Source organism: Crinia signifera, chromosome 3, assembly GCF_055691185.1.
Source record: "Crinia signifera chromosome 3, ASM5569118v1, whole genome shotgun sequence".
In the NCBI taxonomy this organism is placed as follows: Eukaryota; Metazoa; Chordata; class Amphibia; order Anura; family Myobatrachidae; genus Crinia; species Crinia signifera.
In genome coordinates, this window is record NC_139219.1 from 275,118,053 (window position 1) to 275,133,826 (window position 15,774).

General features: G+C 43.4%; 1 protein-coding gene across 2 annotated transcripts in view; it reads left to right on the forward strand.

Moving 5' to 3' along the window:
- Positions 1 to 11,867, forward strand: part of MOGAT1 (monoacylglycerol O-acyltransferase 1) — a 46,075-nt gene extending 34,208 nt beyond the window's left edge. For both annotated transcript variants that reach the window (XM_083178079.1, XM_083178078.1), the window contains 2 exons: positions 1 to 101; positions 10,124 to 11,867. The exon at positions 1 to 101 is cut by the window's left edge and continues 99 nt beyond it. In XM_083178079.1, the coding sequence (XP_083034205.1) occupies positions 1 to 101; positions 10,124 to 10,278 (256 nt within the window). In that variant the 3' untranslated portion in view covers positions 10,279 to 11,867. The remainder of the gene's footprint in view (positions 102 to 10,123) is intronic.
- Positions 11,868 to 15,774: the final 3,907 nt, after the last annotated feature.

Sequence of the window (15,774 nt, forward strand, 5' to 3'; positions counted from 1 at the left end):
ACAGAAAGTGATGGGCTTTGCTCTCCCCCTCTTTCATGCACGTGGAATCTTCCAGTACAGCTTTGGGCTAATGCCTTTCAGGAGGCCCATCAATACTGTAGGTAGGTGAATGTTCAAATGTCTTCTATATAAATAAAAAAAAAAGTAAAAATCACTTAGCATTAGCTACAAATACTTAATGCTCAGAGTTTTCATACTACTAGCCTCATGGTGTTGGTTGCCCCTTATGATGCCCATCTTCTGAGTCTAGAACCGTTAAATTAAAAGATCTTATGAATGGAAAGTCGAGGCTCCTCAAACTGCAAGGGGAAGAGCGTTCCATAGAGTTAGCACTGCATGGCTAATCGCTTAGATTTCAAATTGAACACACTCCACCCAAAACTAAATATTTCTGCAAGTTACCTTTGCCCCACCCACAGTGCAACATCGTTTTGACCATTTTAGTGCTTTTTTTTTGCTAAAAGGAGCACTGTTTTATCCAGAATCAGTTGCAGCCAACTGACATTCCTACACTACTGGAGCTCAACTAGACAGCCATTTAGGATGGTTTAAAGGTTTCTCTGTATCCAGAGCAAAGGACAGGTACAGTATCGTATTAGGTTAATAGCAGTGGTAGACCAGGCAATGGCGCCTTTATTATTTCACCCAGTGGTAGCATGTATACTGCAAAAAGAATCCGGTATAGTTTAGAACATGGGTCTTCAACCTGTGGCCCTCCAGATGTTCCAACATGCATTGCCACATTTTTTTCCTATAAGAGCATGCCAAAACTGTCAGGGCATGTTGGGACATGTAGTTCCACAACATCTGGAGGGCCACAGGTTGTCTCCCCGAATCCTGACTGTAGTACAGGGTTCCAGTATTTCTCCTTGACACCCCCCTGCCCTTTTTTTTTTTTTTTTTTTTTTTCTACTTATTGACCATCCAAAATAACCAGCTCAAAGATTAGTCTCTTTCTTTTGATGTACAAACATGTTAATGAGCTGCACCATTTATTATACTTACAAAAACTAGATTTGCAGGACAAGATTATGGTCCTGATTCAGACCTGATTGCACATGACTGCAAGTGGTTAGCCGCTGCCCATACAGTGAAAAACCGCCCTGAGTGAATTGCAAAAAAAGTGGCAATCCGGTATCCTATTGCACATCCATATGCAATTCACTCACCATCAAATGATCCAGTCTGACTGTTCCCCCAACTCTGCAACAGAGACCGAGTAATCAAGGCCGGCGCTAATCCTCCCTTGAAACTCCTTAATTTTTTTTCTGACTCTCCCAGAAAATGTACAAGCAGCGAAAGAAACAAGAATTCCTACAAGGGGCACTCTGGACTGACATATGCAAATTTCATCAGCATATATTCCATATATTGTGTTTCCAGTGTCCCAAGAAAATGTTAAAACTTAACTTTTATTTATTCTACTGTTAAGAACTGCGAAATATTAAAATAAAGTGCATTAAAGTGATCAAAAATAATTAAAATAGAGCTGTCCGTCTCCAATGTGTCTTAGGTCTTTTGGTCAAATGACTTATTGGCTCTGTTGCTGTACCGCGAAAGAGACAGGAATCAGTTATAATTGTCCCTTTGGTGGTATAAAGTCTCTCAAATTAATTACTATGTGGTAGAGACTCTTTATCACTATGCGTGTTAAATGGCAGTGAGTCTCTATAGTGTGGTCATCTGTCGGTCACTGGGTACCATATAACTACTCAGTCCTTATGATGTACTGTGGAGTGAGTTAGATGTAATTGTGGGTTAGATTACCCTTTTATGTTAACACATCTCCTCAGTATATAGTTGAATGTTCACCTGATGGTATTACCTGATAAATGTATGGCACCTTTAATTAGCAGTGTAAATGCCTGCAATTTCTCACTGAGAATTATTTTATATATAAATATGTGCCTTTTATCAGGGTTGGGTGTTAGGAACTGAGAAGATGGTCCTTATTTAATGATGGCTGTTCTCCACACTCCACTGAGAATCAGTGGTTTACTAAAATTGATATTATAATAAGAGATATATTATTTGTGAATCCTCTATCAATTATAGAGTAGGTTGACGAGAGTATCTTTATTACAATATCAAATTGATACAATATGTATCAAAACATCCACATAGTAGTATCCTCTGGTGAGTATGTAGCAATAGTTTAGCAGTATAAATATCTGCAGTTTTTCACTGGACATTAGTTCTATAGTCACACATGCTACTCATCAGGGTTAGGTGTTGGGATTGAGAGGAATATCCCGTTATAATAACTGATTACTACAGTACATAATAGAACATCCACCTACTTTTTATCTAGTCAGTTTGGGCAATTATAATTAGCGGTATAAATACCCGCAGTTGCTCGCTGACAGTGGATTTAGTAGTCAGGTGCACCAAGTGCCAGATAGGTGGATGTGAATGGTAATAATATCAATTCTATATGTGTTATATTCACAATTTATCACAAGAAATTTCTGGCCATGTATTAATAACCATAATTAGCGGTACAAATATCCGCAATTTTTATAGACCAGGTGATATGGATTAAAATACTGTTATATTCAGTATGTACTGTTAATAATTTATTACAGAAAAAATGCTAATCATGTTTATTATGTCACTTTAATCGATTCATTTACCAAGCCTATGCAGTAATCGAGCACTGTGGTTTAATTGTTTCCAATAGGTGGCTGTGCTGTCCTGATCAATTAGTTATTGTCAGGAGTATCACACAGACCACAAATATAGCCCCTTCACAGGAGTATCACACAGACCACAAATATAGCCCCTTCACAGAATAAGTATCAAACAATAATTTCTGATATAGTCACACTGTTTGTGTCTTATTAAGGGTCATTTGCCACATTGTGCTAATATGTATTCATTTACTGCATTCCGGATCGCTCACAAATATCTGCTATGTAGCATCAGCGCTTCCCTCTATTGCGGGCTGGTACACATATAATTTTTTAAAACATGAAAGCAATTGATTCAAAACTATACAGGCAATTCCATAATAGTTTTAATTGATGGCGGGCCACGTGTAGTGAACACGCTGTGCACACATAATATAATCTGTGTAGTATTAACAGGCGCGGTACAGCGCAGATAGCCTTTCATTCACAGCGTGTGCTGTAACACATTTTACGGCGGACAGACTCTAGCAGGGTGGGTCGGTCACATACAACATCAGTGCCGTGTCCCCCCTGTCCTCTCCTAACGTACGTTTCGCAAACGCTTACTCATAGGACCTATGAGTAAGCGTTTGCGAAACGTACGTTACATATTGCGGATATTTGTACCGCTAATTATGGTTATTAATACATGGCCAGAAATTTCTTGTGATAAATTGTGAATATAACACATATAGAATTGATATTATTACCATTCACATCCACCTATCTGGCACTTGGTGCACCTGACTACTAAATCCACTGTCAGCGAGCAACTGCGGGTATTTATACCGCTAATTATAATTGCCCAAACTGACTAGATAAAAAGTAGGTGGATGTTCTATTATGTACTGTAGTAATCAGTTATTATAATGGGATATTCCTCTCAATCCCAACACCTAACCCTGATGAGTAGCATATGTGACTATAGAACTAATGTCCAGTGAAAAACTGCAGATATTTATACTGCTAAACTATTGCTACATACTCACCAGAGGATACTACTATGTGGATGTTTTGATACATATTGTATCAATTCGATATTGTAATAAAGATACTCTCGTCAACCTACTCTATAATTGATAGAGGATTCACAAATAATATATCTCTTATTATAATATCAATTTTAGTAAACCACTGATTCTCAGTGGAGTGTGGAGAACAGCCATCATTAAATAAGGACCATCTTCTCAGTTCCTAACACCCAACCCTGATAAAAGGCACATATTTATATATAAAATAATTCTCAGTGAGAAATTGCAGGCATTTACACTGCTAATTAAAGGTGCCATACATTTATTAGGTAATACCATCAGGTGAACATTCAACTATATACTGAGGAGATGTGTTAACATAAAAGGGTAATCTAACCCACAATTACATCTAACTCACTCCACAGTACATCATAAGGACTGAGTAGTTATATGGTACCCAGTGACCGACAGACGACCACACTATAGAGACTCACTGCCATTTAACACGCATAGTGATAAAGAGTCTCTACCACATAGTAATTAATTTGAGAGACTTTATACCACCAAAGGGACAATTATAACTGATTCCTGTCTCTTTCGCGGTACAGCAACAGAGCCAATAAGTCATTTGACCAAAAAACCTAAGACACATTGGAGACGGACAGCTCTATTTTAATTATTTTTGATCACTTTAATGCACTTTTTTTTACTTTATTTTAATATTTCGCAGTTCTTAACAGTAGAATAAATAAAAGTTAAGTTTTAACATTTTCTTGGGACACTGGAAACACAATATATGGAATATATGCTGATGAAATTTGCATATGTCAGTCCAGAGTGCCCCTTGTAGGAATTCTTGTTTCTTTCGCTGCTTGTACATTTATACCAATTCCTGGGAAGCACCTCCCTATATATTAATACCCGAATTTTGGGTGATAGAACCAATAGGGTGACTGATTAAAACATATATGATTGTGCGGATTAAACTCTCTCGCTCTCTCCCAGAAAATGGCAGGTTACCACCCCCCAGACGCTGATTTCTGTCATTCAAATTGCGCACATCAGGGATCAACTCTTTGAACAGGGAAGTTCCCCCCCCCCCTTCTTTTTTTTTCTTTTATATTCGTGTAGGAACCCACAGACTTCATTGTTGTACTAAAACGATGTTTTTCTTAAGCTGTGTACACACAGGGGCGATAGGGGCTGGAAATATGGTCGCTGACTGATATGATTACCTCTGCTGCTCCCAACCATCTCTGGTTGCTGATGAAAAGGAGAGACTGAGCAATATATTGCTCAGCCATATATGGCTGAGCAATATATCTCCAGCGTGTGTACGGGGCTTTACTATCCTATGTAGATTTGTGCATTTCACCCAATCAAGACAAGAAATAACTGTCGAAATAAGGATAATATTGTATAATTGTTTTGATTCCTGTAGAAACCTCCATGGTTTAGTTAGGACTTTTTTTTTTTTTTTTTAATCGGCACTTATAAATCCTATGGGGAAACCCGCATAGCAAATATTATTACAATTTGCTGTATAGGATAGTAATTTTCTGATCACTAGAGGGCACCATCATTCTGCAATTATTGTCCATGTACATCCTAAGGGGCATACACACAGTGAGATTCTGGCAGTGGCTGATTCTGACTATGCAATTTCCACTTGAAGTATATTTATTTATTAACAGTTTCTTATAGCGCACACATATTCCGCAGCGCTTTACAGAGGATATTTGAACATTCACATCAGTCCCTGCCCCAGTGGAGCTTACAATCTATATTCCCTACCACATGGACACAGACATTCTAGGGTTAATTTGTTGGGAGCCAATTAGCCTACCAGTATATTTTTGGATTGTGGGAGGAAACTGGAGTACCCGGAGGAAACCCACGCAAGTACGGGGAGAATATACAAACTCCACACAGTAAGAGCCATGGTGGGAATCGAACCCATGACCTCAGTGCTGTGAGGCAGTAATGCTAACCATTACACCATCCGTACTGCCATGAAGCTGATTTTACTATATGCACTTGCAATTTTGACTTGTAGCCAAATACACTGTATGAGAAAGAAATGGATAGACTGCGCTCACCTGTGATGCGCTTATGATGAATATACAAATATAGTGTGTAGATGTAAGCAAAGAGGAGAGTAAGATGGTAAGTGGGTAAAAATTAATGAATTTATTAAAATGAAGTCGCAGTGGGAGAATGTGTGGAGTCCTGGTGATGCAGGAATAGGCCAGCGGGGTATCACTCCACTAGGCCTATTGTTTAGGTGTAAGAGTGACCTAGGTAGGACTCTTTAACCATAGGTCCCTTAATAGGAACCTATGTACCTATGTGGGTGACCGCAGCGGTCTGTATGGGCAAGGGGATGGGGGATAGCGTGGATACAATGTCCAAGTTCACAGTATTGCGGGGTGCAATTGTCCTGTGGTACTGTGTCAAAGTCTCGTATTAGCGGTGTTACTGCAGGATAGGAACGAATAAGGATGTTGTCCAAAACTGTGTGCCAGGAAAAATGACCGGGGTGGAGGACAGTGAGCGGCGTCCCGCTTTGTACTCTTACCGGATCCTTGTAGGAGAAGTTCTGCCGCCTCTAGGGAGCTGTTGTCGATGGCGCGGGTGGATGCACAGCCGTGCGCCGGCACCCAGCTCCACAGTGTCTGTCGCTCGTGACTTCTGGGTTCCGCTCTCGCGAGAGCACGGTTCCCTTGGAAACGATAGACCGCGTACTGCTGGCTCGTACTCCCGGCTGGGAGGAGGCTGTGGCAGAAGGGGGTGAATTACGTAGATTTGAGGTTTGCTGAAGTCTGTGGGTGTCCCAACGCGTTTCAGCCACTAGGGCCTTTGTCACATTCCTTGACAAAGGCCCTAGTGGCTGAAACGCGTTGGGAACCCACAGACTTCAGCCTCAGGCTTCAGCAAACCTCAAATCTACGTAATCCACCCCCTTCTGCCACAGCCTCCTCCCAGCAGGGAGTACGAGCCAGCAGTACGCTGTCTATCGTTTCCAAGGGAACCGTGCTCTCGCGAGAGCGGAACCCGGAAGTCACGAGCGACAGACACTGTGGAGCCGGGTGCCGGCGCACGGCTGTGCATCCACCCGCGCCATCGACAACAGCTCCCTAGAGGCGGCAGAACTTCTCCTACAAGGATCCGGTAAGAGTACAAAGCGGGACGCCGCTCACTGTCCTCCACCCCGGTCATTTTTCCTGGCACACAGTTTTGGACAACATCCTTATTCGTTCCTATCCTGCAGTAACACCGCTAATACGAGACTTTGACACAGTACCACAGGACAATTGCACCCCGCAATACTGTGAACTTGGACATTGTATCCATGCTATCCCCCATCCCCTTGCCCATACAGACCGCTGCGGTCACCCACATAGGTACATAGGTTCCTATTAAGGGACCTATGGTTAAAGAGTCCTACCTAGGTCACTCTTACACCTAAACAATAGGCCTAGTGGAGTGATACCCCGCTGGCCTATTCCTGCATCACCAGGACTCCACACATTCTCCCACTGCGACTTCATTTTAATAAATTCATTAATTTTTACCCACTTACCATCTTACTCTCCTCTTTGCTTACATCTACACAATATATTTGTATATTCATCATAAGCGCATCACAGGTGAGCGCAGTCTATCCATTTCTTTCTCATAGTACCTCACAGGGTGTCCAGGACACACCTGATAGACTGCAGCCCCTTTAAGACCATACACATACCTCTCCATACCTATAGGACCCACGCTAATGATAAACTTGAGCGCATATTACCTAATATTCACTTCAAATACACTGTATGCAATTTAGTCAAAATTGCCTGCCCAGTCTTTTTTTACTTGCGATACTGACCCTTGTGGGGCCGTGCATTGATATCACAAGCACTACAAACACTGTGCAATTTTGGCAAACTTTTCTTACATTTTTGACCTACAGTATATAGGTCAAAATTTTAAACCGAAATTACAGTGTGTATGACACTTTCACATTTTTTCAAAAATAAATTATGACTTTAGATGGATATAGGCAATTGCATATTGCCTTTATGGCAATGGATTGCAATTGCTGCCATGAGGTAACAATATCTCTGGCTCGTTCTTGTGCCCCATACCCAGGGCCGGATTTAAATAACAGGTCACCCATAGGCACAACATTGTGTGCCCCCCCCCCCCCCCCCCCCCCGCCATATACATGCTGATGCCCCCCACGTACCTGCTGCTGTCGCAGTCCCAGGTCTGGAGGAGCCGTCCCGACCTTTCCTCCTTCCCAGTAGTGGAGGGGATGTCACTGATGCCATAGTGCTGCTGGGATATGGAGCAGCAGCCCTCTGCATTTCGCAGATTCCTGCAACCCCCGATTCCCCCCCCCCCCCCCTCGCAATTCGTGGACCTCCCCGCGACCCTCCTCCCGCATTTCAAGGACTCCCCCGAGAAGGTACAGGTAGTAATGATTGGTGCCGCCCATAAGCACGTGCCTCACGTGCCTAGTGGGAAATCCGGCCTTGTAGAGCTTGCAGTGAAAGGTGGACTTTCCTAGCCGTACCTGATGTAACCATGTTAGTTAAAGCCCAGTCTGGCCTGGTTGCAGCAGATGCTAGAGGCTTCACAGTAATGGACCTTTTGATTAATAAAATGTATCACATTTGTAGAAGATTATTCCAATTGTAGGCCATGCAGAATGATTACGTACGTATGGTTGTGGTGTCCCTCCTTTTTGTTTTAGATTTTTGTTGTTTGTGTTTGTGTGTGTGTGTTGTTGTTTTTTTTGGTACTGCTTTCCTAGCACGGCGCCCGTCTCATTGATTGTATGCCTTAAGTTTAAGGTACTTAAGGCATACAATCAACGCGATGGACCCAATTTTTTAATCTCATGGACAGTGGCGTAGCTACGAAAATGCGCCCCCCCCCCCCCCCCCCCCGGGAATTTTTGGTGCGCCCCCCCCCCCCCCCCCCCGCCTGCCTTACCCGCTGCCGCTTGCCCACGCATCGCTGCCTGTAACCGGGACACATATCTACTCTGCGTTCCCAGTGCTCCTCCTCGCTCGGCTTGGCTCCTGCTATTATAAAAAAAATCTCCTACACAAAATGTCTGCCCCCTTATAGCAGACAGTTTTTTTTTTTTTTTTTAGGATGCTAGAGGAGGCTGTGGGTAAGGCAGGCGGGGTTAACTTTTCTTGAGTGGGGGCAGCAGTGGAACAGGCAGGCAGCAGCGGAACGATAGCCCCGCAGACCCCCGGCGCCCACACTTTACTCAGTGCCTCCCCACCGCTGCGGGGCTATTGTTACGCCACTGCTCATGGATCTTATGCATCCATAAGATGCATGAGATAAAAAATCGTGAGCCCCCCATAACCATTGTTAACGCCACCAGCACTATCAACGCCAACCCGAAGCGTGGCGAGCGCATCGAGCCCGCGAGGGGTGGCGGTACGCGTCCTCCGACCTTTTCATACCCCCACTATCCACGTCGGCGTGGAGTTGATTTTATATAGTGTGGCGAGCCACCGAGCCCGAAGCATGGCGAGCGCACGCGGACTATGTCACATGTATTCCGTGTCCCCTCGCGGGTCTCGCTGCGCTCACCACGCTTCGGGCTCGCTGCGCTCGCCACACTATATAAAATCCACTCCACGCCGACGTAGATAGTGGGGGTATGAAAAGGTCGGAGGACGCGTACCGCCGCCCCTCGTGGGCTCACTGCGCTCGCCACGCTTTGGGTTGGCGTCAATAGTGGGGTGGCGTTAACAATGGGGGGGCCATTTCACCCATGAGGGGGGTTAGCAATTAAAATTGGGGTTTTGGGGGCTTTTGATTCCAATGTAAAAATCTCGTCGATTGCATCATCTCATGCATCTTATGCCGCACAAACACAAAAGATGCATGAGATGCTTGAGATATCAGCCCCACACATACAATTTAGATCGTGGGCGCCGTGCTAGGAAAGCAGTACCCCCTTTTTTTTTTTTTTTTTTGTTAAGTATCTATCTCCTTTTGGTATTTTGACACCATATGTAAAACTGTTATTTTCATTGAACCCCTGCTTGACTTTTCTTCACTGGTCAATGTTTGATATTAATCATAGACATTATGTAGTCATTCATAGATCCTCCATGTGCATCCTTAACACATTGGTTTTTTACTGAATTCTTCATTGTCCAATGGATATATATGTAAGGCAGTTATAATTGGGAATTGGTTAGATCTATAAGTAGGTTACTTTAACCACTGTAAAACACACATTAGATATTGCAATAATCCATTTTAGTTTATAGCATGGGTCCTCAACTGTGGCCCTCCAGATGTTGTGAAACTACAAATCCCAGCATGCCTTGCCACAGTTTTGCTATAAGGGAGTGTTAAAACTGTGGCAAGGCATGCTGGGATTTGTAGTTTCACAACATCTGGAGGGCCGCAGTTTGAGGACCCATGGTTTATAGAATGGTGTTTATTTGTTTTAAACAGTTGGCAAACCTATTCCTGTAGTACAGACCTCAACCCCTACACAAGAAGAAATTGAAGAGCTCCATCAGAAGTACCTAAATGCCCTCCAGGAGCTGTTTGAGGAGAACAAGGAAAAGTATGGCATCCCGGAGCACGAATCCCTCGTCTTCACATGACCTCTACACATACAGCTCTCCGTTGTAGGCATCAAAGCACTAGCCTTTACTTGTGTGGCTCTTCTGTACCACCAGACCACTGCATATGTCATATCTGTGTGACTCTTCCGTACCACCAGACCACTGCATATGCAATAGCTGCACATTTAATGTTTCGTAAGGATGCGTGGCACATTCCGGTGCTCCTCAGGAATTGTTCACTAAACACATATTTTATTTTTTGGTAATGGAGAGTATTGGGGGGGGGGGGTGATGTATTACACCTTCTAAATACTCCTAGCAGCCAATTTGATTCTCGAGATCACTTCTATAAAATTATAACTTGAAGCCAATTGGTTTTTATGGGCAAACTCCATGCCCATCCTCTTTAGGAGGTTTCCCCTTGGTACTTTAAATGCTTAGTGGCTGAACCTCATGATAAGTGTAGGCCATTAGCTGAGTTAAGGTTTCTTTTTCTGTCTTGCACACTATTTATTTGTTTATCCTTTTATCCTCTCTATAAGTAACCACTTTCGAAGGTTAATATGTAACTAAATCTATTGATATACACCTACAGATTTAGTTTCTAATCTGCTTTTCCAATGCATACAATCAATGGGCCTAAAATACAAGTGTCATGGTTTAGCCATTTTCATTTTGCCACCATTGACTGTGCAGCCACAGCAGAGTCTAAATGTGTGTACACATGGTGCGAGTTTTGGCTTACGATTTTGACTAGATAGTCAGTCGGCCATGAGCCAATGTGTACGCACATGTGTACACACCACACACTGCACCTTTTTATTGGTCTTCCCACTCACACCCCTTTGGCAGTTGTTTAAAAGCATAAAATTGTTCACCTCTGTAGGTAGTATTGCAGAATTAAAGTAATCATGATAATGTACACCGCACATCTCAGGGGGCTTATAAGAAGCATCTTTTCCCACGCTTGTCACACACTTCCTCTCCGTAAAACAAATTAAACTTAAGCGAACCCCGCTTGAGTCTGAAATGGCAGCTCACCAAGAGTTTGTTCATATCTTCATGGCTGTCATGGTTACATGTGCATTTTAGGTTAGAGCAGTTGTATGTAATATGAATATTTGCACAGAGAAACCCAATTGGAAGCAAGTTACATAAGCCTGTTGAGTTTCTAGAGCTGCAGGAACTGTCACTTACTGTATTCCCTGTGCTGAGCTGGGCTTTGTCACAGTTGCGTAATGATACTCATGTTATTAGTGTTGTGAAGAACTGCAATTACTGTATGTGCCCCTGTATAATGTAGCAGGAGCAACTACTGGTCTGTATTTGAAGTGTCTCCATTTGAGTAGTTCTCAGCACTGTGCATTGTGTAATGACAAAGGAAGGCTCTCTGGAAAGTCAGAAATCTGTATAGAGAATTGTTTTACCTTACTGTGGAAAAGCAATCCAAGTGTAATTTGACCCTTCCATTGCATTGGTCGCTTTCACAATGGAACATAAATTATGTTTAGGACAATGCGGCCTATTTGTACAACCAAATGCTTTTGTAGTGTGTGTGTCTGTTCAGAGTTCTATATTGTTATAAAGGATAGACACACAATAAATATGTATTTCTGATGTTCCATAAATTCTTGTTTGGTCCTTATTTTATGTTGTATGTAGTAATGCTCAGACAAGGTTTTTATTTTTTAATCCTTAAGTACACCAAACAGGTCATGTTTTCAGAATTCATTCAGTCATGCACAAATGAGTAAAGGCCCCCATACACCAGAAAGATATTGTTCCCAATCGTACAATCTCAACTGGTTGTATGACTGATTGTGTGCACACAATCGTGCAATGCACGGTCCCAGGGGTCGGAGGATTGGTCCTCTGATCAGACGTGCTGCATCAGTTGGGATTGGGAGCTGATTGCATGTGCTTTTAAGCACATGCAATTGGTCGTTTGACTGATGGGTACGAATAAGTAACATAATTTGTTTATAAAATATAAGAACATACTATACAACAAGGGATAATCTATTATAAACATCGGTTGAACTAGATGGACGCAAGTCTTTATTCAGCGTCACCTACTATGTAACTGATCATACAACTGGCATTATTTGAGTGGCAGTTTGGGTGCATACAATCGATTGTGAGACTATGTGGTCGTATGCAGCAGCTGGATTGTATGATGGATCGTGAGAACATTGTGTGTCCAAAAACTACCAAGGACTGCCGGGAAGTTGAAGGAAATTTGGACACAATCGTGATTGTAATGGACCCTACACATTGAGAGATTTGTGCCAGAGATTCATAATGGGAGCTTCGGGGGAGTATTCAATCTCACCAGTAACAGTCCGAATTGTCGAGCATTTGTTTTTCTTGTTTTGCTTGACATTAAAATTTAGTTCGACAAGTCGCGTTCTCCCCTATTGTTGATGATGACGTCTGACCACAAGAAGTTCAAAGAGGAAAGTGGCAATTGTGTCAGAGATAGGCTCCATTTTTGTAGTCAATGATATGAAAGTAGATATCTTGTTAAAAATTCTCCCCTAAAAACCAATTCCAAATCAGCGGACTGCACAATGCTGGTATTTCCCTGAAGTCTCAGTACAAGAGTGAGAGCGCTGAGGTAAACAGAGTGCATTGTGGGAGAAGTAAACAAAATAATAGCAACAACAAACATTGAATCCTGGGTAATTCTGCCCCAGCATGGATACAAGCAGGGCCGCCACTAGTAATGTTGGAGCCCGGGACTGACCCTCAGCCTGGGCCCCCAGCGGCACGCCGGCACCCCCGCCCCCCCCCCCCCATTACTATTACCAGCGGTGGCGCAGCATCTTCTCCCTCCAGAGCTCAGAGCACTTACTGCACAGTGCAGCCTGCAGAGCGCTGAGCCCTTCTGTATCCTAGACTCAGCGCTCTGCAGGCTTCACTGTGCATTGTGCGTGACTGGGCGCCGGGTGGGGGATACTGTGCCACTGTGGGAAGCTGCCCGGGCCCATGCAGAGGCCGGGGCCTGGGACAGCTGTACCCGTGGCACCCCCTTGTCGGCGGCCCTGGATACAAGGGACCTAAACATAGGTGTTTGGTCAAACCAGAAGTAGACACAAATAGACATGTATACATAAGACTTTCAATGGTTAAAATCCAGCACAGTGAGCAGAGAAAAGTGAATAATTCTTATATGGCAAATGGAATAATTTAAACAAATGCATAATAATACAAGCTGAAAACTAATGCTGACAATGGAATAATGGAATAAAGCATACCATATAAACATGCAGCCAATGGAAAATGAAACAAAAGAGGAATATTTAGCAAATTTTTCCCAAAGACAGAAGTCAAGATAAGCACTACAAACATTAGGGAATCCTGCATATACACTTAACACAATTTTTGGACATGCAACAAGAGAAACTCCATTGTCACGACAGAAAGAATTGTTGAGTTAAATTTGAGGGAAGAGTGATTTCAAACAGTCGAGGTCAGGTGTACTCTTTGACGTTGAATATGATGCAGGAACTATCTAGACAGATTTTACCCAAAATAACTTGACAAGTCGAGAAATGTTCAACTCAACAGTCGAGGAAACCGAAAACCAAATCAGACGAGCTCTGCTCGACAAGTCGAGAAAACTAGACAATGAATAGGCGACCTCATAAAAAACCAACCTCTCGTTGAGACAACAAAGCTCTACAAAAATAACAAGTTCCACAGACATTGAATACTCCCCCTCAGCATGAGATATTTTAAATCTCTCACAGTATTAAGAGGACTTTAGGGGAATATTTTCTGGTTTTTAAAATATGGGGAACAAAAGTAGGGGTCCCCCGTATTTTGGAAACCAGCACCAGGCTCAAACAGCCATCAGGGTAATGCCACAGCCAGTGGACACTTCTTGTATAAGGTCCCGTGGCCAAAGCATTACCTCTGTGGCTGGTCAGCCCAGGCCGGGTCCCTGGGGGAGAGGGGACTAAACCAATAAATGGGTGTGTGTGTGTCCCCCTCACCACCTCCTGGGCGACACCAGCCTGGGCTGAAACCCGAGGTTGTCTCAGGTGCCCCAGGGCAGTGGGCGCCAGGCTGATAATTAATAAAATCTTTAGTGGCTTATAAATAAACATGGTGGTACAGGGCTTCCCCCCCCCCCCCCTCCTAAACATTTAATCATTAGGGTACCACCCAAAAAAGTTTAATCGTTGGTGGTATAGCGCGGCATCCCCCTCTCCCCCCAACCATTTGTGGGACAATGTAAAAAGAAAATACTTACCAACTCCGGAGTCTTCCAGCATCGCATCCTGTCACTGCCACTTCCATTCGACTGCAGCGGGTGTGGCGGATCCAGGAGGCACCTGGCTTCAGAGGGGCTTCTTCTTGGCGGCGTGCTCCGGTGTCTTCAGTGACAGTCGCTCAGATGGCCCTGCTCATCCCCGCGCTACACATGCGGGAGTTGAGCAGGAGCATCTCAGCAACTGTCACTGAATTTACCGGCGGCCCGTTCTAAATCTTCTGCAGATTCAGAACAGTGATTTATATGCGTTTTCTGAGGGATTTATAAAAATCGCTCAGAAAATGCCTGAAGATCGTTCAGTGTGTGGGGCCCATAAGACAGTTCTTTCTGATGTATGGCCACCTGTCACCTGTTTTTTTTTTTTTTTCTGTGTCAGTCTTCTAAAATGACTTTGATACAAATGTAGATGAGCCCCAAAGCAGTTAGTAAGCTCTACTCTACTTGGTAAAGGGCTAGGAAATTGTGCTTTCATTCCTTTCTCCCCCAAAATTGTAATAGTGAAATGAGGGAGAGAGGGAGATTGCTGTTATTTCAGGGAGTCTCCTGCAGAATGCAGGAGAGTAGACAATTATGAGGTAAACCCTTTTGAGTGCTAAAATCTCTGTGCACAATTCGCATAATATCTACTAAAAATGGCAGGGTTGTTAACATTTGATATATAAAAAGTGTTATAGGGGGGGGGGAATAAAGATATTTCCTAAATAAAGTAAACATTACAGGTCATTATGATGAATAATGTTTGCTTGGCAATCTTTACACCTAATTAGTTTGCCACTTAAAGGGTTAATAAGGGGCCCATTTATTAAAACTCTCAAATAAATTGTGAACAGGTGATAATAACGATTAAAGGTACTTGTGTATTATCACGGCGCCCCCGATATTAAGTCGCACGACTTTTAATCGCATCGCATGCCATACATCGGATGCACAACGATGCAATGCGATTTAAAATTGTATAAGCCCCCTATACGATTTCAAATTGTATATGCACCCTAATGAGTGCTTATAAGCACCCTAATGGGTGCTTGCAATGTTAAATGCACCACCACGCCCCCCCCCCCCGTATGAACGCCAACCTGAAGCGCAGCAAGCCCGCGAGGGGCAGCGATACGCTTCCTCCGACCTTTTCATAACCCCACTATGCACGTCGGCGTGGAGTTGATTTTATATAGTGTGGCGAGCCTGAAGCATGGCGAGCGGACGCGTATTACTTTACATGTATTCCGCGCCCCCTCACGGGGCGTGCTGCGTTCGCA